This window comes from Macrobrachium rosenbergii, chromosome 37 (assembly GCF_040412425.1).
Source record: "Macrobrachium rosenbergii isolate ZJJX-2024 chromosome 37, ASM4041242v1, whole genome shotgun sequence".
NCBI lineage: Eukaryota > Metazoa > Arthropoda > Malacostraca > Decapoda > Palaemonidae > Macrobrachium > Macrobrachium rosenbergii.
The window spans coordinates 12,485,875-12,511,199 of NC_089777.1; the positions used below are offsets into that span (position 1 = coordinate 12,485,875).

Genomic DNA, 25,325 nt, shown 5'->3' on the forward strand with positions numbered 1-25,325 from the left:
GCAGAATTTAGTTGCTCCTTGAACAGTATCTCTCCTACTGGGTGGGTGACTAACACACACACAGCACAAAAACACTCCTGGTCTATGCACTACAAACACAGTAATGCTCAGTTTTGGATGCAGACATAAATTCACACTTGATTATATACAGAACACTTATGCTGATAATTCTTACTAAGGGAAGGAGGATCATTGGACACCATAATTCCAAACAAGTTTCACACGGGAAAACTCTTCCGCAATAGCCATAGTACAGAGTACAAATATTTGTCTGCACAGCCAGTTCAGCTTTCATGAAGGATATCCACAAATATGAGGGTTTGTGTGTCCTTTTGGAGAGAGAGAGAGAGAGAAAAAAAAAAAAAAAAAACTGGGGGTGTAGGGTTTTACCAAGTTTCCATTATACCTAAAAATGTAGTGTTGTGGAAGGCATGTTGTAAGCACCCTACATGGAGGATTTCTTGCCCTTGGTAGAACTGTTCAATTCCCAGGTGGCTGTCACTCCACAAAAGTGGCAAGCATATTAAGTATAGAAGAGAAGCTTGCATATATGGAATATGAAAACTAAAGAATTTTTGTGGAAATGTGTCTGAAATATTAATACATCAGAGGTTTTTCATTTGGAAAAATGTAAGAAATGAGTATAATGAAACACTTCATATCATATTCTTGACTGGATTTACTGATACGATCACAGAACTATAAACATACAAATCACTTTTATCATACAGGAGTAATATATTAAAAACATATGGCGCACAATCATACTTGCTGGATGATACAATAAAAAAAAAAACAGACAAACTCACTAGTACCAGTTGCATTTCTTAAAGTGCTTTGTCTTCAAGAGTTTGAGTACCACTAAAGAACTGTACATGATGAAACTTTGACCAAAGTATTCCCCAGTTGTTAATACACGATTTTCTTACATGTTAACTTTTTACGTTTACGCTCTCAATTTCTGCCAGACAGCTTTATTAATTAAACAAAAATTCACCTGCTGTCAAAATACACTTAAGGAATCCTTATCACTTTAATATGTAGGTGGATTTATTTAGTGCAATATTGGCATAACATGAGGCTTACATTATCTAGCCATCTGAAACATTAACATTATTCCTCAAAAAAATTGCAAAGAGATGCAAATACACAGATAGCATTGAAGGCAAGCAGCTTGGGTGTCCTGACAGAACAGTACAATTTAGAGAACACTCAGGAAGCCAATGAAGAAATGGCAGCTTTTTGGGGTATATCAACTGCAGTTTTACCTCTAACAGCAGCATTAAAGCTTTTTAAAACATGCTTTAAACTTCTAAACAGAGACCACATCATTTAATCTTTTTACATTACACAACATTAAAACCCTAAACAACTGATTTACATTTATCCACATTACTGCGTATAGCAACTGCACTCCTGCAGATAGTAGCAAAAAAAAAAAAAAAAAAATCAGGATTACAACATCCAAAATGTACTGCAAAGGTCCTGTTTTCTGCTGTGCCATGAACTTGAGTTGCCAGTACGGTGCTGTAACAAACTTTGTAACTCCCCAGAAAGTTCACACTTTAAGGAGAAAGATCACTTGAATACATTATATTACCAACTGACTTTTTAAAGTGCAGGGTGGGGAGGAGAAATTTACCTGGCATATATTTGCACAAATTACTTTCTCTATATACTCTATAGGAACTTCAACATGGAAGGATTTGCCCAACTAATGCACTGTAGTCGTCTACAGGAGAAGTTTTTCCAAGGAATGTAGTTTGATTTCTTTTGTACTGTCAAATGCAATTAAAGGAGAAACAGAACATAATCTAACTAATTTTGTTACCAGACATATTACCAACAGTGCAATGAACTCAAGACACAGCAAAGCAGGACATAAAATTCAATATTCTAACTAATAATATTTTTTCAGTTGGAGGCTCTGAAGGCAAAATAAATTTATTTGTAAAAAGTTCACCTTATTTCTCAAAAAAAAAATTAATTTATTTATGAATGGTCATGTAATCTAACTAGCAGTTAGCAGTGGTAAGGAAATACAGCTCAATACATCCTTGCCAAGGATAAATATTTTTCCTGAGTGTTTTACTTGGTAACTACTAATTTAAATACAAGGTGAATTAAGTGAAGCAGTTACTCAACTCTCATACACTGCTGAGGCTTAATATGAACAATCGTTAATCTCAAATTCACACAAATGCGTTTAATCGTTATCCTTATTCCACACATGAATTCCTTTCCTTTTACATATTAATAGGTTCATCAAACGAATCACATACATAAATTACATCACAAACATTGGTACAAAATCTGTATATGTAACCTCGTCCAAATTCTATATAACACCCTACAAATATTTCTTCAAATTACAGAAGATCATTAGCATAAAGAAGGTTGGCCCACACATTTAAGCGTAATTAATTGCACAGTATTGTGAAATGGGAACCTTTGTTACTGATGCATTACACTGGAACCCAAGGAAAACTTTCTAAATTATTCCTTAATGTTGGAAGAGCAAATGTTGGAGACTAGCAGAAATTAATGACATTCAGCCTACATACCAGAAACACAGTATAAATCACCCACAGGTCTTTGCAATTTTCTTCTTACATTATTCAAATAACTTTCACGTAGGACATGTTTTCACATAGACGTGTTTTCTATACAACTGACTGGTAGTTAAACAGAATTCAAAATATAGCACATCAGTAATGTATAAAATATACTCCCGAAAATATAAGAAAATCTCTGCCTTGACACAGTTTTCCACTCTCTACTGCATTTTCTCTCCACTCTATTTTGCTAACTTTTTTTTTCATTTCCCCCCCTAAAATTGATTACAATATATATATATTATATATATAGATATATACAATCATGAAAATCAAGATAAATGACATCACTGGTCTTTTGAGTAGACATTCATCACAATCATGCTAATCAGGAATCAAGGTACAGTTACAAGCACTTGACTATACAATAATCATGAGTTTTTGCTGTAATTAATGTAATATACGAGTGCTCAATGCCCTCAATTTCCATCACATTCACTCATACCAATGTTTTTCTTTGTTACAAATACATGATTCTATGTACAAATTACAGAGAAGCAAGAAAATGGTGGCCCCTTATAAAGGAATGACCTAAAACAGCACTCTACCCCAAGAGGCAGACAGGAAAAATAGTACTGATGAGAATATAATCCGATAGTGAAGCATTATTACGTACAGTACATCAAAGAAGTCCACAGATGAAGCTAAAGAAGCCACACACAGTTGGAAATTACAGTTATAAAGAACTTTCCCAAACAAGAGACTGTAGCAAGTTTAGTTAAATCAAAAGCTGTGCTTCTTTTTCGTTCTATATCGTTGTCATAAGTTACTGTAGGCCAGCAGTTAGGTTTAAAGGGTAATAATGATGATACTGGAAAGCTTAAGTCAATGAATGAACAAGAATGTGTGCTTTACACAATTTGTTTCTTTTTAATAACAGATGAAAACTAATGTAACAAAATATAAATCTCCAATAGTTCCCAACATATCAACAACCCTGCTGGAAAGTTTTAGCATATTATATTATATATCACAAAATGAGTAATATTTTTAATCATCCTTTTAAATTCTTTTGGAAAATAGCATATCATACATAATGGAGTCACACATTATACTCATTGCATTTTCACTGATAATGCTCAAAACATGGTCTGTCACGCCCTCTCTCTCTTAACAACCCAACAAACAAATGAAATGCATATATAGTTAGTTCATTTTAGTGAACTATATATACCATTCAATATTCAAACTGTCGGAAGCTTTTCCTCATCCGCCCTATTAGCCTAACCTTTCCTGAAGGAGTGAGCTGGGCGGTATTCATTACTGCATAGTAATTGTAAGGTTGCTGTTCTCCACAGAAGGATACACTGCAACCTTGAACATTTCAATTGAACTGAGCTTTATGTATACAAACTGGATGACTTAATTTATTAAAAAAGCATGTCAGAAGTACTTTCGGCACTCCACGTGACAGTTTCAGATTCATCAGCTGGACGCAAGTACTCCTCCTCTGACCGCTCCGTTTGGACTGGAGGAGTGGGAGGAGAGGCTTGAACAGAAGGGGCTGTTCTAGACACACCCAATTCAAAAGAACTACCAATCTGGATCTTACTGGGGGTATAACTCGCCAAGCCACCTGTAAGAGAGAGGGACGGTTGGTTACTACATCTAGAACTACACTAACGTTTAAAAAGCAAGCACATTCTAAAGCAAAGACATCTGTTTTTAATGAAAATTAAACTAAAGGGCCAAACCCAACAAACCTGCTAACCATTAACCAACTGGTAGCTGCACTAAATTAAAAGCACACTTCAGAACAAAGCTACAAAATATTTATAATAATTCCTATACTAAATTTCTTTCCAAAAAAAAAAAAAAAAAATAAAGCCTACACTTGCAGTGCCTCTATATATATATATAAAATGCACTGCAATATTACTTTATTAAAAAGCATTTTATGAAGAAGGCAGCAAAGAAGCGTAACATTTTAGACAAGTGTACAGTACTGCTGTAGACAACTTTAATATCTGGCAGTTAAGCTTCATATTGACATATGTACTGCATTACCTATAAGCAACATTACAGATAAACTGTATATCAGACTCATTCAGAAAATTGTCTTTGTAAATGCTGCCTCATAAAAGCTTTATTCAGCTTTGAATATGGCTTGTTTCATGGCCAAATATATCTTTGTGTACGATATTCTTAGCTGAGAGTTGTGTTCAGCTCTGGACCCATGCTTTTCAAATCTTTAGAAGCAAGAGGAGATGGAGCTCACAGGCTGACAAGCAAATACAAGACCAACATAAACTATACCTACAGATGATTTACAAGCATCCCTACAGTCTGGTGCTCTTGTAATAAGACTCTATGTCATCTGCAAGGAAAATGTTCTAATATGGAGATCATACAAAACTCAAAAATAAAATATAAAAATGGTTAAAACACTGAAAAGAAAGATCAGCTTAATTGGAAAAGGAAACGCCACTTTCTCAGAGATTTACCAGGCACACAATTTTTGTGTAAGATTTTCTCATATCAGCTCCCCTTTTGAAATTGCTCTCCTCTGGGCCCTTCCAAGGAACTCTTAATGAGTCATGATAACTAACAAGGCCACGACTTGCATTTTTAACAACAGGAGAGCCTTCTTTATTGCTTGGAGCCTGAACATTTAGTATCTTTGAGGTAGGTTTGCCTTTAGGCTTCCTTGGAAGTAAAGGCTGCTCAGTCTCGGTATTTACAGTTTCCTTAACTTTCCCTTTGGTACCCTGAGTAACAGGGGTTGTGGGAGAACTTTTTTTCTGCATTGTTGGAATGGGTCCTGGTTGAAAAGGAGTACCGTTTCTGGTAGACAATGTTAACTGATTACCTAAATTTGATGAATGAATTTTTGAATCTGATTCCTGTGTCCCCAGAAATGTAGGTGTTACTTCTAATACTTGGTACCTATCCTGAACATACTTATAGTCTGGGAATAACTCCTTAACACTCTTGGGTTCTTTAGTTTTAACTCTGCGAAGCCGTGGGATCCTTTCTGCATTTCCGGACTCTGCAAACTTACTCATTAGTTCAGCATGAAGCATATTTTCTTTTCCTACATGCTGCAAGTACTGCGTCTTCATAGCATTTTTTCTAGAATGTGGTTTTGCCAAAGTATTTGAGGCTGGGAATGTTTCAGTTGAAACTGCTGGCAATTGATTAACAAATTCTGAATCTTTTGATTGAGATTTACTGTCTTCATTGAGGGACACTGTCCCCTTCTCTGGGAGGACAGCAGTGGGTGGCTGACTATTAATCAGATTTTTCTGTAACTCCACAGGTGATAATGGTGATGTTTTCAAGTGTCTGTTAATTCTAAAGGTAGATTTAATGGAAGGGTCTCCTTCAATATTCTTGACAGTGGTCACTGGAGAATCTTTCCGAGTCATAGGCACTACATCAGGAATTGGTTGATAAAGTCCCACACCATTTTCTTCCTCATTTTGAGATTTCTTGGGAGGTTTAATTTCAATGACATCTGTCTGTTTTGACTGTGATGATTCTTTCATGATATTCTTAATTCCTGTTTGTCCTTGCAGAACATTAAGTGTACTTGACTCTACCACAGAGTCTATTTTGTTTGGTACAAATGTTCGAGGCTTTGGTACAGGGACTGGCACTGGTGGCTTTTTGGCAACTACTTTTGGCTTTGTTTCTCCCACTGTGGGTTCGTTATTGCCAACCTGGAGTACCTTATTTGCTGGTATGGTACTCTTATCTATTCCTGGATGCTCACTACATGCATCTGGCTTTACAGCAGAAGAGGAAGGCTGAGGTTGCCTTCTTGATTTCTTGCCAAATTTGACAGATCCCATTTTACTCATGCTATCCCTCGGACCTTTGACTATATTAAGACTAGCCCTTTCTATTTCTGCATCAAAACTATCTGTGCTACTGCTGATGTGGGAATAATGGTTGAAAGGTTTGGGATTGTAAATGGAAGACAAAAAGGCACAGGAATTAAAGGCTGGGGTATCAGGAGAAACAATGCGCACTGGCATAGGAGGTGAAATAGGCTTTTTGGCACTAGAAGTTTCAGACGCTGGCCGTGAAGTTGATCCCACACGTATGGTGACTGTGGAAGTTCCAGTCACCATTGGTCGCTGAGTTTTATTACTTCCACCCTCTGCATTAAAAGTAATAAAGTTCAAGTTGTTAGACAGAAAATTAAAATGTAAATCTGAAACAAACAGCTGGAAGCAAAGTATATAAATTACTGAAAAGCAATGAAAACTCTGATAAATGGCCAAACTTAATTCAGCTAAAAAATGAAAAGAAGGAAATAAAAGTACTGTACATGCTACTCTGAAATTGCCTCAGTAGTTTTCATATAACCATGATTATATGAAATACAACAAATTCATTTCTTCACCTAAAACTGTTATAAAACAAATTCACTTTGCTCTAGGAAAATGGTACAAAAAGATATACTCTTTTATAGCTTAGTACATGTAAAGGTTATTAGAATTATTCCATCAAGTGCTAAGGATAAAATATGACAGTTTTTGTGTCTTTAACCAAAACCTTAAATTCCAGTAATTTATATAAACATTGTACACTCAAATGCATACTATGCACAGAAAAGGGAGAAATATGTTACATTAAATGTAGAATGTAACTCAAAGGCATTACTAAAAGCAACCACAAACTCTGGTTAATTTACATGGATGATCAATATTAACTAAATGCTGTGCAATTCTGTTCACCTGACAAATACTAAATTGACAAAAGGGTTAGCTACAAACATCAAAAGAAACAATAAATTATGTTCTTAAATTCACATTTTTGCAACTATTGTATATCATAACAGTTATAAACTATTAATATTCCACAAAAAAAAGCAGCTAGAAAATGTATAAGACTGAAATAAAAAAAATCCAGAAACTGAACTTACCAATGAGAACCAAAATTAAAATGTGTCAGTAGGACCAAGACAAAATAGCTAACCGAATCATAATAAAAAAAAAAACAAGCTTCCAATGGAAATCTTTTAAATAAAACTTACCAATGGGTATCTTGAAAATGATGAGAATTGGTTGTTTCTCCTCCTTTTCTGTGAAACATTCCACTTTCTTTTCAACCTTCACATCAGCCATTTCTGAACTACTTGTTACAAATACAGGTATTATAAAATACTGTAAACAAATACAAACCAATCAGAACTGAAAACACTTAAGATACTACTGTGATATGTGCAAGTGTGTTGCTCTTCCGAAGTGTCCAAGTCATCCTGTGTATCAACATATATTTGTTAACATTCAGTTTGACAATCACTTTCCCTGCAAGAACTACATAATTCTGACAGAAAATGCCAAATAATCACTAGAGGCCACATATCTTCATGAATTGTCAAAACTTAACACAATACGATGGTAGTATACAAAAATAATGCACTATAGGATATGTACACACATTCTGTACTTAGAAATGCATGACAAACTTTCAATTGTAAAATCCTTATCACATGTCAAACATGAAAAATAATTTTTGCAATGACAACAGACATGACACAAAATTACTAAAATTTGAAATTATATATGACAGTTACTTTATGATAGTGACATTGTATGAGTTACAATTTTTCATAGTAATTTTATTACGCATGTGAGATAAAAGCACAACACAAGGTAGCTGATGTAGCTAAGTCTGTACATATTTCACTTAATAGTCTTCAACGTATTTCATTTTTTCTTCAGACTTTACTAGAGAAAATATTAGCATCATACTGCACCCCTTTTGAAAGCATAAGGAAGATGTCTCTCATTAAGTGGTGAATCTGATTTGTCTGTTTCTTTTGACTGGTATTATACACTATTAAGTGTCTATAATTTTATTATGCACGAAACTATAAACGTGGATCTGTGGCCCAACTGACTATTTTAATTATTTTCTGTCCAAAATATGGTCTATTCTACTTTTTTAGGTTCCAGCTTCAAAATATCGTCAAAGTAATTTTTTAGAAGCCAAAGTCAATACTGTACTACTTTTCATTTTAACAGGTTCTACTTTTCATTTAACAGGTACTACTTTTAATTTTAACAACACAAAATAAGAGCAGCATATTTGAAAATACAGACAATGATACGAAGGCACATGGATAGTAAGGCGTGTACCTCCATGCAAGGATTCACGGTCTTGTAGAATCTACATTATGTCGTGTCCAAGGTCTACAGAATTCAACTTGGTTCAGTGCTCCTCATGATGGCAAAAACTCCTATGACCATAATTTTCACATGAGAAGCAGACACACCAATACAAATTTCTAACTGCTCTACGAGAGATGAAACAATTATACAAGGACTTTTTTTCTCTCTGTTTAATGCTTCTACATCTTCCAGACAACCTCTATAACTTGATTACTACAACTGATGCGTCTGTCATTCCTGCAATAACCTTCCCTTTCTTCTCCACTTTCCTCCGAAATAAGATCACCGTGTTTAGCAGTATGTTTACCCCTTCCCGTCAGGATCTTGTGCCACCTTGTCAACGGTCGGACTTTCTGTATATCACTGTTTCACCCATTTTCACCACTGTTTAATCCACCTCCAACTCTTGCTTTCCAGCAAAAATACTCTAATACTATTTAACAGTTTTTCTGTACCCCGTAATACTATTCTTACTCTAGGTATCAGAAGCCTTGCTTCCTTTATCACTGTCATCATCCACAATATTTATTCCTAAACAGCTTTACCATCATCCTCACTTCCATCCGCCCGCAGTCGGTCGCACTTGAAATCAGCCATATTCACATTGATCTACCCTTTCATGCTTGTATCTGCCATCAGCTGTGTGAACGACAATATATTAAATTAAGATTCTTATTTATTAATCCAATACTTGCTTTTTGAGAGAGAGAGAGAGAGAGAGAGAGAGAGAGAGAGAGAGAGAGAGAGAGAGAGAGAGAGAGAGAGAGAGTTGCCATTTTCAACCTGTTCCCACTAATCATTCATCTCTCAGCTTGATTTTCCTCAATTCATTAACGCATTTCTTCTCTGGAAACTTTCTCAACACGACTTCTTCATTAAGAATATGGACAAATTTTGAATAATAATAATAATAATAATTCATGCAATCAACCAACCGCCACCTTAAAAGCCTTCCCCGGCTCCCCATCTCTCGACCGAAAAGCCACAGGGCGGAACAATACTTCCGGCCGGTAGTTAGGTCGACAATGAGCCATTTTCCTCCAACATTCACGAAGGACAAACCTTCAACAACTTCGACGCAAACGAAAGAGGAAATCACTCGAAATGGAAAAAACGCGTTTACACCTAGACTTTGCATACTGTTGGTCGAAAGGGATAAATCTCTTAGGAACTACTTCATTTTAAAAGACACACGGGAGGGAAGACACTGTAAGAGACAGATTGAAAAGAGTAATCTCTAAAGGTATTGCGTTGCCCTATTCACAAGAAGGACGCGCCATGGACGACCTCTTTGAATGTAAACAAACATTCCTTTTAGTTGCCAGAAATAAAAGTATAAAAAAATGTGACGTTCAAATACACACCCATAATTACTTGCTATGTTTGCTAGATTACAATCTCGGGCGAAACGTTAAATTTAGCACAGCCGCTTCAAGTTCCGGTTCTGGACGTCATCGAATCGTAATATGGAAGAATGAGCTAATTGCCGTCATTGTTGCACCAGATATAACCGGTGAACCACACAATCAAAGTTTGTTATGGTAGAATAAGCATCTAATTTCCACTCAATCTGTTGTTAGTCCATGTTTCAAAGGTAAAAAAAATGAAATTATGAATATCCGATGCAAGTAAGAGGGCAAAGGATTATTATTATTATTATTATATTATTGAATCTGAACCTAAAACTACATCAGCTTTCAAATCAGATTAACCGCGAGAGAGTACCAAATCGCAACCTATTTAATAACCGTAGTCTACCATTAACAGTCTAACATATACTTCGCTAGGCCGATTCTCTGAAACAATAACGCGATTCAAAATGCATTAATAAATATTTTAACAAAACCAAAATATTTCTTCTAACACTGCTGCAGGATGAAAATATAATTATTTTCGCTGTTTTATGAGTTCATTTAGACATTACATTGTTTTGTAGGGTTGAGGCTTGTTCCTCAGAATGTTTGAACATGTAGTGAGAAGAATTTTCTTGAAAAATCAGATCATTTCATTAACCTCACATGCAATCAGCTATCAACTATGAATGATTGCTCAGTCGTTTACGGGTAAATGAGCAGCATCGACATTTTGAAAGTGGATTTAATCTACAGAAAAATACATTAATTGTATTAATTTATCTTTTATGCATGTACTTAAGTCTTGAAAATTCTAGCTTGATTCTTTTCGTTAATTACACAAAATTATGATGGCCTATGCGGCTGTTTTACGGTTTTCCACCATGTTCTATGATAGAGAATAATAATAATAATAATTAATAATAATAATAATATAATAATAATAATCCAAACTTTCACCCATCGTAAAAACAATGCTCGTAAAATATCTTCCGCATAATGACGAACTTTCTAACTCACAAAGTCTATAAAGTATAATCTGTTTAGAGTAAATTCTATCACATTTAAAATATTTCATACTACAGAAACTTGAACAACGATACAAATGGTCACAGCAGTACCTGCTAAACCCTACACAATATGACATAAAAGTATTAACTCCCCATCAGCTGCCTGTGTCACACTGGGAAGGACACATTATTAACTAAACGTTACATCAATTTTTATTGTGGGGGTGTAAGTAAAATATGCCATAATCCCTCATCATCTTCGTAAAACATCCGTTAGAATAAAATGAAAATTTCATGAGTAGTGAACGAGACCCTGCAATCAGGCCGTATTACGTAAACGGGACCAAGCAGAACGGAAGTCATTTTCGGTCAAATGTTGCCTTGTCATCATCATTATACGAAGGCCAACTCTGTCAAGTATGTCTTGACCTGTTTCTCTTACTTTGATGGGAATAGTCTCTCTCTCTCTCTCTCTCTCTCTCTCTCTCTCTCTCTCTCTCTCTCTAATAGTGCAGGTGTGTACCATCACAAAACATTGATACACAAATAAAAAAATATTAGTGATGCAATGACTAACAACAGCCATATCCAAGGAACCCTCCAATATTTCACTATGGAAGTACACTGTGTAGCACGCACACACACACACACACACACACACACACACACACTAAATGCACTCACTATATTGTGTGGTGGAGTTCTAGGAGAAAAAGTAGAGGTGTCTTGGCCTAATTACTAACAGGAAGCTAGGGCTAATTATAAGCTATATGTATACACGACTTCAAATAAATTACAGGTCCCCTTGGTTTAATGAGATGGCAGTACATCAAACAGCATAGATATTTTCTTTGCTGTTATGTGTACCAAGAGAATGGAACTGGTAAGAAAAATAAGCAAAAATTATAGAGTGGAAGGTGTAGGGAAAAAAAGACTAAGAGAGTAAGGAGGACTGAAAAAATTACGTAATGATTAGCCAAGGGGGAAATATGGATCATTGTGTTCCGAGACGGTATGATCATGTTGGATAGCTTAGAGATCGTCCAGTCCAATTCGGAATGGTGCAGTATGAAGGGGGTTCGACGAGCTGCTGATAATACTAGTGTGCATATTGTGTTGTGGACGTTTTCTGTGCCGAGAACTTATCCTTGATTTCAACAATACAGTTTGAATGTAAAAGTGACGTTTTATCCATCCCCCCGCCCCGCCTTGCAACCACGCCCTCTATTTAGGGGTATACTGTTTATTGTTGAATTATACATAAGCAATCCAAGCGTAATAACAGAATTTCGCCACAATTTCAACAATGAATAACCATTTAATGACAGAAATGAGACACCGAAAGCATTTCAACTGTGTTAAAGGCAGAAATGCAAATATACTCGGAATATGAACGCTTATGCCAGTAACTAAATATGGAACAGAGATAACAGGCAATTACATGCCTGCAATTACGCCCTCTTTTATGGGATGGAAATTATCTACAACAATGGCTTTTCTTAAAAAGCACTAGCTTCTTCCCGTCACAAAATCAAGATGACAAGAAAAATAACATCGGTCTAATTACAACACCACAAATTTAAAGAAAAAACGATATGTAGTGGACCAAAAACAGGATTGGATTTGCTTACAGCAATAAAACAACGTGGTTAACTCCTACGACCTCAATACCCTATGTATCATGACCAACAAGAACATCAATGGAGTTTCAGGAGGATTCTCTGTCAATGGTATTTGGAGAGTGGTGGTACTCGCCTACCAGTATACCGATCTAGATTTCGTAGATAGTGAAAACGTTTAATTTCTTTGACAGACTTCTGTACACAGTCGTTGCAACAACTACGGTCATATTGCTTTATTTAATAATTATTTACATATTTCCCAAGTAAAATGCGACTAATTATATATTAACTTTTTCAACTGGAGTAGTACGCTGGTTTCCATACAGCTGGTTATGACAGCAAGAGTCCTCGTCTAAATGTGATTCTAAAGAGTGGTGAGTGTTGAAGGGCATACAAGGCCTGATATGGACCCCTGGACTCCACCAACAATCAGAGAAACTTGGAGAGCGTGCGTTTTTAATGGAAACTCAGGGACAGGCTTCAAAAGCCTGGTTATTTTCACATATTTAACCCAAAACTACAAATTCAATAAGCTTCCATACACAATAGCTACAGCTACTCTTAGTTCTTCGTTGGACGAGCCGGTAGAGTTGTCGGCTAGCACTCTGCTAGACCCGAGTTCGAGTCTCCGACCGGCCAATGAAGAATTAGAGGAATTTATTTCTTGGGATAGAAATTCATTTCTCGGTATAATGTGGTTTGGATTCCACAGTAAGCTGTAGGTCCCGTTTTTACCGCTACTCTTGTACGAAAAAATGTTACTTTTGTTAAAACTCGGCTACTAAAAAAAAAAAAAAAAAAAAAGTATGGGTTCGGCGACAAAATTACGGGACCATCAAACCTTCCCTTCTCTTGGCCTACTTCAAACACAGTTGTATTGCCCCTCCCCCCTCCTACCACACCACACAATAAACTGCAGACATGCCCGCTTCAGATTGGTCAAACAACGGAATGGTCAGAAGTTCAACCATCTGCCGGGTCTTTGGAGAATTAGGTATCATCAAATTGGCGCGAGATGGCGATGAACGCATAGTACTTTCCGAGTAAAAAAAAAAAATTTTTTTACAACAAAACGACATCCGTCTACCAGCTGCTAAGCTTAACCTTCCATTGTGAGGTACAATTAGTGATACTGCTCAAAGATGGCTGAAGGGCACTATACTAACATGCAGTTTGTCGTGCATGCCATTCGACAAATGATTCACGAACTTTGAAAAACAAAAATGTCGGGTTTCAAACTATGAAATTAACATTGAACAATTATACATTTTCAAAATTCAAACATACCACTCGAAACATTATACTGGCACAAGCACAGTAACACAATACTCGCGACAATTACATATTTATATACGTATATTTTTTTTTTTTTATAAAATCACATTACTATAAACAAACACAGACGATTTAGGTTAAACTTCGTTCAAGACTAACTAGGACACTCGTTTATACTGACTGTAGTCCATTAATGTTAAGTTATGGCACAAAATAGTTTCCCTGTTACAGTTATCACTGTGTCGTAATCATGCATAGAAAAAAAAAGTTCTTATAAAGGTATATATAATCCACAAGATATGACGTTATGTTCAAGTCATAAGGCCCAGAGGGTAAAAGACACCTGGGGCAGTTACGGTACTAGCCTACCTGCCTAACATCTGCCCAGAGTCAGGCGTTGCCTGTACCAAATCACACCCAAAACCAGTGTTGGTGGTCAAGTTTAGTGAGGCGGTGATTTTAAAAGCGTTGCACTGCAAGACACTAACATACATTACTGGAAATTTAACACCAGGAACTTAAGATGTAAGACAGGACTGAATAACTGTATCAAGCTGAAAAAAATATATACTGTATATCCTCCTAACGCATGCTTATCTGCTTCAAAAGGCGGAGTCAATCTTAAGTCAAGTTATACTTAATTCGGCCGTTTTTTAACAAATACGCCTACAGCCGCCAGCCTTGAACATATTTACTACCACATTCCCATTAAATTCTGAACACGATGCATTTCCAAGTTGTCTGTAAACATATTTTCCACTGAGAACCCATCTACATATGTGCTGTTGCATTGCCACCCTGCAAGTAAATATCGTAGCGCCGCCATTCTGTCCGTGAATATATTTATGCATTGCAAACCTGTCGGTAAAAGCAGCAGTTATGCAGTAACTATCTGTCAGTAAAAATATTCATGCATTGCTAAATATCAAGACACACTACATACCGTATGCATTGCTAGCCAATTTACAAAAATTTTAGGCACTGTCAAACATCGTGTATGAATCAGTTCACAATAAGGTTCCAACTTAACTTTTTACTAGTGTTAGAGAGAGAGAGAGAGAGAGAGAGAGAGAGAGAGAGAGAGAGAGAGAGAGAGAGAGAGAGAGAGAGAGAGAGAATCATGTCCTACCATGGAAGAAACAATTAACCACCTATCCACTGGGAGAGCAAGTTTGTCTCCACAGAAAGTATTAAACTTAATCCATGCACAACAGCCGTGTATTTCTATGGAAGAGCTCCGCACAGAAATATCGTTTAATAAAATATTTTGATTGAACAATATAGAATATTAGTGCATTTATTATAATAGGTGATATAATCTGGGAAATTTTGGGAGATAATTTGACAGAATTCAACGTATTTTGTCATATTATTACGTTCATCCCCAAGGGGCTGGTACAGGTGTCCCGCGGAGCTTTTCTGTAGAATTACCCATTAGCCTATCAATGTCACGGAGGCCTACGAAACCAGTCCAAACCAGTTCATGAAATTCTTGTGGCCACATCCCCCAACTCGTAAAAATCAACATATCGTTGCTGCCCATATTACTTATAAGACGCTTTTGGGCCAAAATTTTAATTCAAAACAGTATTTTTTTTTTTTTTTTTTTGCTGGTTCCACAGTTAGTGAGACTGAATTTACGTGAAAAAAAAAACATTAAAACCCTAATGAATCGCTTTCACGCAGCCTCAAAACTAAATATAGTAACGAAGAGCAACACACTTTCAGGATGTAATAAAGACTGCACAAAAGTCACATGGCAAAAACAAATTACGGTAAGGGTAATTTTTCCGAGTCCGCTCGTCGCAAGCAAGGCGCCACTAGGCAGCGACCACCGCCGACACTTACCACACTTCGACAACAACTGACTGAGTCAAGTTTATTCCCACAAGCGTTCCACCATCTGTCCTCCCTCACCCTCCTCCTCCCTCTCCAGCGATTTCCCACCTCAAAAACTTTTTTACTATGATTTTTTTCTTTATCTTCAATAAGATTAAGCTTCATAGTCGCAGATTTGAACATTTATTCCTATCACCTCTGGCAAATTGTACCGTTTTACCGCTTCACACAGTTGCCAAAAGCAAAGGTAACAATGTATTTACTGGAGGAAGAAGTTTAATGACGTCACTATTCCATTTATCAGAGGTGTACGAGCATCATCAATCATCTTTTTAGTTTTCTTGAATCTCTTCCAGTCATCTCTGCGTAGGTAATGTTCAGCCAAGTCAGGATTAAAAGTTACTTGTTAATTCCTTGTAGACTAAAAATATCCTACAGAATTACAGACAGTTCACACTGAAAATGTATACGAAAATCAAACTAGTGGCTACGAAGTATAAAAAATTACGATCGCCTCATCACCATAAGCAAATGTGTCTTCATAAACACGCTGATGCGCTCTTTAAACACTTCCTAAATGACGAAAGATCTTCGTGTTCTCCAATTACCACCAGTGGCTTTCCCTTTTCCTAGAACATAAAAATTTATTCTCCGTTCACCTTGTGCGCTTTATTTAGCCCAAGATTTCGTCTGTTGCTTCCGGTGTGACGTCAAAACAAATGAAAGAAACTCTACAACAACAACCACCAAGACAGTGAGTAATTGAGAAGTGGAAAAGAAGCCCCAGGGGATTTTCTTTTTTCTTTTCTTTTCTAAAAGACCCAGGTGGAAGGTCATGATGATTTCACCTGCAATGGCGGCCTTGCCCAAAACTATAATAATATCGTCGTTATTCAATGTGAGTACACACATCTACTGCATATGTAAATTCTGCGGTATACTAAGTATGTAAGTATTTTACACGATGTGCCTGTGCCTAGGTGTATCAGAGAAAAACATACACTGTCTGCTATACAAAATACAAAGGCAAATTAATCGATTTACGATCCCAACCAGCCAATGTCTTCGCAAAGGCAACATCACTGTCAATTTGCCCTGCATCTACTTACAGCAGTACCTTTATTTAGCCAAACCCCAAAAGATTCTAAAACAAATACAGGAGGAACCATCAACTCTGAACGGTGAGAAATGGGATAAGTGAAGCCAAATCATCTTTCATCCGCCCTTCAAATAAGAAAGGAACACCCGAAGACTTACGACCTTCTAATAAAGGGTTAAAACACCGAATAATCATGACTGGTATGCATAACTGGGTAATGGCGAGAATCCTGCGGGGGTGAAACGAGCTTATCATTGTTATTAAAATCAAAATTACCATCCGGTTCACAACACAACTGGAGAGTCATTCGCTGAGAACGACTCACTCCATTGTCACTTGGGCCGGTGAGAGCTGAGCTCCCAAGGTCTCATCGGGTCAGAACTCGGTGTAAAGACCTGCAGCGAGGTCATGATTCGAATTATGAGACGTTTTCACGGACTGTCAACTATGTTACTCCGAGGGCTTTGTCCACGTGGATTAGTCCTACATCAGGAGACACTTTCCGCTGGCTTCACTGCACCGAGTGACGTCACTATAATTAGAATGACACTCGTGACGCACGCTGGCTTCCCCCAACCATTCAGTTGTAGCGATTTTCGAAATGACTCCATTTTCTTTGTCACAATCATTTTCACGTGAATAAAATATAAATAGGTTGTAATTCAACTGTGCACATACACTTCAGCAAAACCAAAGCCTTTTATGCAGAGTTAGTTTCAAAATCTGTCTTTACCTGCCGGTCTATGTTCTTTAAGTGTGGTCTGTTAACAACTGGGCCCAAAAGGAATAGCTAGAGCATAGTTTGGCGAAAAACACAAATGGAGAGATTCTTCCAACGTTAAAATGGTATTCTGATGTGACTTAACGCAAAATTTGTCAGATTTTAGAAATTTTCGAGGGAGATATGTAAGCAGCAACTCCCTATAATTTTAAGGGTAGCCTACAATATCATTAAGAGATTTAACAACAGCAACAACAGGCAAATTTTCTGGAGAGAGAGAATAGTCAAGTACTTCCTAACGAGATCCCAGAATCATACCTTATGGTTTTGTTAAACCCAAGGACAAAGGTCTACATACCATTACGTCTGATACGTACAGTAGATCAAACAACAAGCTGTTTAAATTATAAAAGGAATCTTGTCCGAGCTCAGGGTAATAGAAATGCATAATAAAACCAGCCTCGAACACATACATTGTCATGCATTTACATGCATGACAGAGTAACCGCTCTATTGGAAATAGAGAAAAATGGACTTGTAAAGATTATGACACTTCTGAACACCCAATGCGTGTCTTTGTAGGTTCTTGAAATCATTTCCTATAGTCCCGAAGGCCGACTCTGACAAAACTGGGAGACGGTAGTAGTATATAAAATCTTCCCCTAAATACCGATTTTACAAACACACAAAAGGCACAAGGTAAACTATTGCAAGCCATGAAATGCGGTAAATGATACTGCAAAATAATCTGCAAGAGACACAGGCTTAATTCCATAATACTATCTAATAAAAGGAGCATCTCAAAAGTCACATAAAAACACCACTGCGGTTAACAGTAACCAGATGAATAACAGCAGCAATGTCCGTGGTTCAACGCTACAAGACTCTCCTTGGACTCTCGTAAGAGCTCGGTGGAATGCACTTACAGCCATATGTCCCTTGCTACAGAACCCGACGCACGTTGGCAACAGCACATACAAAGTCATTTCTTATACCGTTGATGTCATCGGCTCTGTTATGGGGAAAAAAAAAAAAACAACATGGCTATTTTCTCCAGCCATATCTTGACCGTCGAAGATCTTCACAACTGCTCAATTTAGATTACACCATACAATGCATTTCTGTGGACTAACTGCGGTACTGCAAGGTGAATGAACTGTAAATGGTTCGTGAAGTGTAGCTTGTGTATGCTCCTAAATAAACATAATACAGGGTTAAAATAAAAATCGGACATTGAAAATCCTAATGACTAGTGCGTCGTTTGCCACGTCAGTTCTGTTTTTCAACTCTTCCTCTGTTCCTTCCTTACGCTCGATTCTTACCTGGACAGTATCCAACATTCTACAATTATATATCTAAAACATTCCTTTGTACAAAATGCCTCTATGTTTCCACCATCTCCCGCAAAATGCATCGCAGCACCATTTACTTTACCATTACTTTCAGCTATTACGAACTGGTTTTCGTTCAAACCCCATTTAACGTCAACTATCCCTAACCGTGGACTCCTATTCAACTCCAATCGTCCCAGTTTGTCGACTGAGTTCACAGGTCCACACCAGGCATTCGACTCCTTTTCCCACTTTACTACACTTGGCACAAAGGCTTGCGCTGGCATACGACTGGCTTAACCTAAATCAATTCCGAATCTTCTGTAAAAGTCTACAATAGCTTCCCTTGACCTTCTGCCAAATGGCACCTATTTCATCATTAACCCCATCTAAACCGAAACATTTAATAAACCATTACGTTTTATCACACTTATTTTTCTTTAATAATTCAAAATTGCTATTCTTTCCCGTCTGCATTACTTTCTACCATGACTTTCAACTAACATTAAACTTGTTTACAGGCAGCCTTCGATACGCTATGCAGTAACACTAAAGTAAATAAAAAAAAAGTCATGCACAACGAGCGCATCCACTATAATTTTGAATGGGTACCCACCGAATTCCAAAATGCTGACTGCCTGTCATTCTGGAAGCTTCGTTAATCCTCACCAAACACGCCACGTTATCATAATCGTAAAAAGTAAAATGTGACTCATATACAGAACGAATTTATAATAAAGAGTATACAGCGGAGCAGCTTATTGCCACTATGACCTCACATTCCACAAGTTCTCAACTTAACCAACACTTACTAAAAGTATTACCTACAAAAGGAACTTAACCAACACTTACTTAAAGTATTACCTATAAAAGGGGAGGGGGGGTTGCATTTCTCTCGCGAACCCCCGTACACTCTGGCCAATCTCTAGCAATTACAACTATCCTAACCGCACATTCCTTCACTTACCTTACCTAATAGCACGCACAACAATGATAAAAGTGCCTTAATGCTTTATTCGAGGTCACTGAACTACTAGTGGCAAGAAGCACGGCATCGCGCATGACCCAGAACCACATGTACAGGTGATTGGTTGGATCGAAACGCCATTCAGCGTCACTGGAAGAACTAAGGATAGAACGGTCTGAGGCTGGTGTTCAAAACTATGTAGAAGTTCAAAAGTTTCGCGTCACAGTAAACAGAAATTTCCGATTCAATAACCATTTTCGTGCGCTTCGGACACGCCAAAACACTTTTACGCAGTCCAATGTTTTATTGAAGGATTGCTTCATTAAAAACTGCACTTGGCCTCGGTCCTAAATACTTTAAATATGGATCGTTATATGACAGTCTTTGACATTCATGCAAGTTGCTACAAGAGAACAGAGACAAACAAGATTGTTTCCCCAATCTTCCATCCTGCACGAATTCAAACTCCGTTTTCTGTTATTTACTTTTGAATACAGAAAACGGAACTCTAAGCGGTAACGAATATATTTACAAATTATCGTATCGAGATGATGCAGATGTGCTCTTTGGATCGCGAATAACCGACATATCCAGAATATACCTTTACGTAACATAAGCTTTGACTACTATCAATTACAACGGAAAGTGTGCAAATCGTTAAATTTGGAACAAACTGAATCAAGGGAGTTCGATTTGTATCACTTGGAATAAACCTTATCATTATCTCGGGGTACAATCTGACTATATGGTTGTGAATATATTTGTTCCGACGGGAATACGAACCCACGCTTTCATATCTCATTACGTGGTCATGATGTTAATGATGCAAATATCTTTGTTACTTAAAAATTCATGATTTGCTTCACAAAGCAACAAACGAGTTGTACCTTATCATATTCGTAGTCTTAAATCCAATCAGATGTAACAAAATTATTAATTCCCTTCTCTTGGTAAAATTACCTACGGATCAAACATAATATACTAAAATCGACCAAAATAATCGGCAACTGTCAGGTTTAAGTCCAATACATTGCAATTATACGCTGTGGGAGAGTAATAAAAAAAATTCCAAAATCTAAAAAAATAACATACAACCAATACCTACCACTTCCTGTCAGTACAGGAAATTTATTTGGCACAATGGAAGAATGGCTTCACAGACAAGTTTCTTTGGAGGATATACAATGCAAAAATTAATGAAAGTGGCAGGGAAAGAATAAATCCATGCTACAAATATTCTTTCCATGTCAATATCACATACTGGGTTAATTCTTACCTTGCTTTCAATTACTGGGAACCACGGTTTATTAATTCATTGATAAACCTTACCAAAAGTCCTCTGAGGGGTGGCTTCCCAACGCACGAATGCCCAACTAACAATCAAGAGTTCTAAAATAACAATAACCGTAATGACACTAGCAGAGGAATCCTCGCTTGCATAGGTGAAAGTAATGAAGATATCAGGTAACCCCCTGTATTGAGCGTCCTCCACCAAGGAAGAGAGCTCCTCTAACAACGTACCATGAGTAGCACTCGAGGTGTCAGAAGTGCTGGTGAGGTCGGTGGACGCGGCTGAAAATGGCAGGTTCTCCTCTATCAAAGAGGCTTCGCTGGGGTACTCGTACGTCTGCGCAGCATCGTCGAACGAGATGGTTAACTGCAAAGGGGAGAAACACACGTGTTAGAATAGCTTTAGAAACAGATGCACTTTAACTTAAATTTCTCCTGAAAAATTGTAAGATATGTAGAAAAATTTCTCCAGAAAAATTGCAAGATATGTAGAAAAAAGAAAATGGATAGTCAGTAAAATTAGAAATTTAAAAAATCTGGTATAATTTTACTTTAAACTAATATTTGATATTGGAGTTTTTATGCTGTGATCTCAAGTCTTCCATAACATGATTAGTACGGAAGTCATGCTCTAACCCATCGCAAACTTACCGAGATATTTATCATTTCATGTTTATTTTTTACCATTCATTCCTATGAAGCTGGTACTAAACACGGCGCACATAGGAGTGGTGCTGGTATTATATAAAACTTTATAGTTAAAGAGACGAACGTCAGAAACAATTAATGAAAACTTACATTGAAAATGGTGTTTTTCAGCCCAAACTGACATAATGGTTTGAGGTAAAATTTTACCATAAAGCTTATATATAGAATAACCATACAGTCATACATTTTGTATATACATAAATGTGTGTGAATAACCATACATGCAAGAACAAGCATAAAAGAACTGATACTTGAACATTCCCTGTACAATCCTTGGATTTCAGATGGTTACTTTGGTCTACCAGTATAACGTTAAAGAAAACGTGCATAGTTTTCTTTTCAGAATGAAATTTAGGGTATACGTAACTATATTTACAGATTTCTCCACACGCGATTCAACATAACTTATTTTCTTCAACAATAAATAGGCTTTTTGCTAAAGTAAATATGAAAGGTGTAACATCTAATTGTTGGACTCTAACGTATATTCAAAATACTTTTAGGCTACCAGAGTAAAAACATTATGACAGTAAATGCCTTGACACGAACACTTTCTGTCGATCACTTACTTTCTGCAAATATATATTGAAAAATATACCTAAAAAGTTGGAAATGCTTAATCTGATGCTACCGCAAGACGATTAGACCAAATATTTGAGATATGCAAAAAAAAAAAAAGGATTAACAGGCAAAAACTAGCCTTAAACAAAACATAGGTGTATTGGTTACCTTTTCAAAGCAGAAAGAGTCAGGATCTGAAGACATAACTGATCCCCATAATAAGGAACTATACCAACTATAAAAAAATGGACGACCAAGGGAAACCCGGATGAGGGAAATATGACTAAAGACTTGTGATTAAAAACAAATTGAAAACACAAATGAAGATCAACGGTTACACAAAACTTACATGGAAAATGGCTACAGGTAATAGCAGTAACAACAAATGCTGCAGCTATTAAAACTGCATAACGAGTTTGAAGACTCTTCCTTGGCCGAGTTCCTCTACTGACCATCCTTTAAATGGAGGGATTCCTACTTTTAAATGAAACAGTATATATACTGGTCATACAAGTTGTTTCTACTGTACAGTGGATTTCATTTTACACTTTCGGTAGGCTTTCTATGTTCATTTTTCTCTTGATGAATCATTAACACTGAGTCTCAATTGCAGGAGGAGGAGGAGGAGGAGGAGGAGTTAGATGCTAGCAAATTATCATAGCAGAATTTCTAAAAAAATACTGCCATAATCCTCAATTTCCCGCACGAAAACACCACGACATAAATACAATGGCTACTCAAAACCAATTCAATGCTGCAGAAATCGAACCTTCACGCACTTGCAATACAGGTATTCTGCATGAGAGAGAGAGAGAGAGAGAGAGAGAGAGAGAGAGAGAGAGAGAGAGAGAGAGAGAGAGAGAGAGAGAGAGAGAGAGAGGTTTACGCTCTTTCCCTCTTTTTAAAAATCCTAATATTACAGCGAGCCATAAATCCGGGGGTCATAAAGATTAATAAATGTTACAAACTTTAGCTCGCCCTCTCACGTTAATGTCAGAAGCTCCGCAATGGCGCTTATTCTCCAAGTCGTAAACACCTTTGGTCCGCCATTCAAGAGTTTACAAAAGAAAAACTATTATACACGATATTTCTCACAAAAACAGTGTTATAATTCTTCGAATAAGCCTATATTACGGCCACAACACCAGCAACAATAATAACAACGAATATACCAATTTCAAGTCCCAAGGAGCATTACAGATTCCCAGCTAAACGGAAGTGGTGTTCGTACCTTTGCATTAATCAGATGAACTTCATCACAAAGTTTGTTCACGTTTTCTTATCGAAATTAACTTTTGTTGTTAGATTAAATCAAGCTTAGAGCAATGGGCCGGTAAACTCTCATAAAAATGCTTTTTCAGTGCAAATGAACTGGCCTACAATTCCCCAGGTGGAAAAGCTCAAAAACCCTTGAAGAATAATGGGAAAACTTCTCGAAGTTTTAAAAAACAAGCGATGAAGAAAAAATAGCCTTAATAGGTTTCTTTAAAAGTAATTTTGTCATGCCCAAATTTTTCAAAACTACAACTACAATCATTGTTTATTTACATCTACCTGTCTTCTTTATGCATTACCTTTTCATTTCAGACACTTCCTCAGACCTAATGTAGTACCCAACCTCGTCTCAAAAGACCAAGTAATACCCTATGGGCCACCACTTCTCAAACCCTCTGCTAGAATTACCTACTCTCTAGACTGCTCAGATATATTCTCTCTACTAGCTGACTTTGGAATTTAATTTCTCTTTCCGTTTTACATGGTTCAAAGTAAAGCCTGCCCTTTCCCCCCCATTTCCCTTCTTGCTGTCAACAGATCTAGGGTATACGGCTGCCCATTCCGTAGGCCTCTGGCCGCAAAAAATAGGAAACTTTGCCAAACGGATTAAGCAAGATCTTGGGTGATTCACGAAATTTTCTGGAAGTCGGCCAAAGGCCAACTGGTCGATTAACTTTTGGAGGGGGCCTGTACCCCAAGGAGGATCAGCATCCAGGCCCAGATTTTTCCATTAATTCACGAATCATTTTATAAAAACCATTCATGAAATACAACGACATCTATAAGTTTGCAGAATCATCCCAGCAATTTACTGACAGCATAAACACAATCATTGATTTAGATTAAAGCCAGATGGAAGAATTAGGCTCATCGTATGGTTAACACCCAACCTAAAACCATTTAAATATATCAGATGAACAGAGGATTAGCAACGCTTGCAACAGACCCTCTGAGTCTGGGATGAACGGCAGGAGGTCATAGAGAGAAAAAGCCACTACGTCGAAACTTGAGGAAAATTTCTTCATAGATTAATGGGTTAGTGCAACCGTGAGTCATTATCTAATCCTTAACATTTAGGGCGTGGTAGAAAACCGAATCACGAGCAGCAGTCAATTTTCTTCCTGAATTTCTTGGAACTTCAAACGAAATTAGTATATATAGACAGTATATATATATATATATATATATATATATATATATATATATATATATATATATATATATATATATATATATATACATACAGAGAGAGAGAGAGAGAGAGAAAGTTAACGTCTCCCACGATATCACAGTGGAATTCCTTACCTAAATCTGCACTCTACATATATATGTGGCATAAGGATCTAACATTTGCTTTCACGTCGAAGTTATACTTTTATAGGAACATCGTTATAAAACCCATCACAGACAACAAGAGTAAACACTAAGGCAAGGAGGCTCAATGATCTTTCATGTTTTCTGACCCTATTCCCAGTTTCTCCAATCCTGTCTCCCCATTCATTACCATATATGATGATAGGGAAGAAGAAAGGAAA

The 25,325-nt window shown here is 36.9% G+C and overlaps 1 protein-coding gene across 2 annotated transcripts in view; it reads right to left on the minus strand.

Moving 5' to 3' along the window:
* Positions 1–661: 661 nt before the first annotated feature.
* Positions 662–25,325, minus strand: part of bif (bifocal) — a 241,464-nt gene continuing 216,800 nt past the window's right edge. The window contains exons 3-4 of one of the 2 annotated variants that reach the window (XM_067081457.1): positions 21,478–21,613; positions 662–4,191 (exon numbers count right to left, since the gene is read on the minus strand). In XM_067081457.1, the coding sequence (XP_066937558.1) occupies positions 3,986–4,191; positions 21,478–21,613 (342 nt within the window). In that variant the 3' untranslated portion in view covers positions 662–3,985. Of the gene's footprint in view, positions 4,192–4,875; positions 6,721–21,477; positions 21,614–25,325 lie in introns of those variants that run through there. The other variant, XM_067081456.1, reaches the window with a different exon arrangement.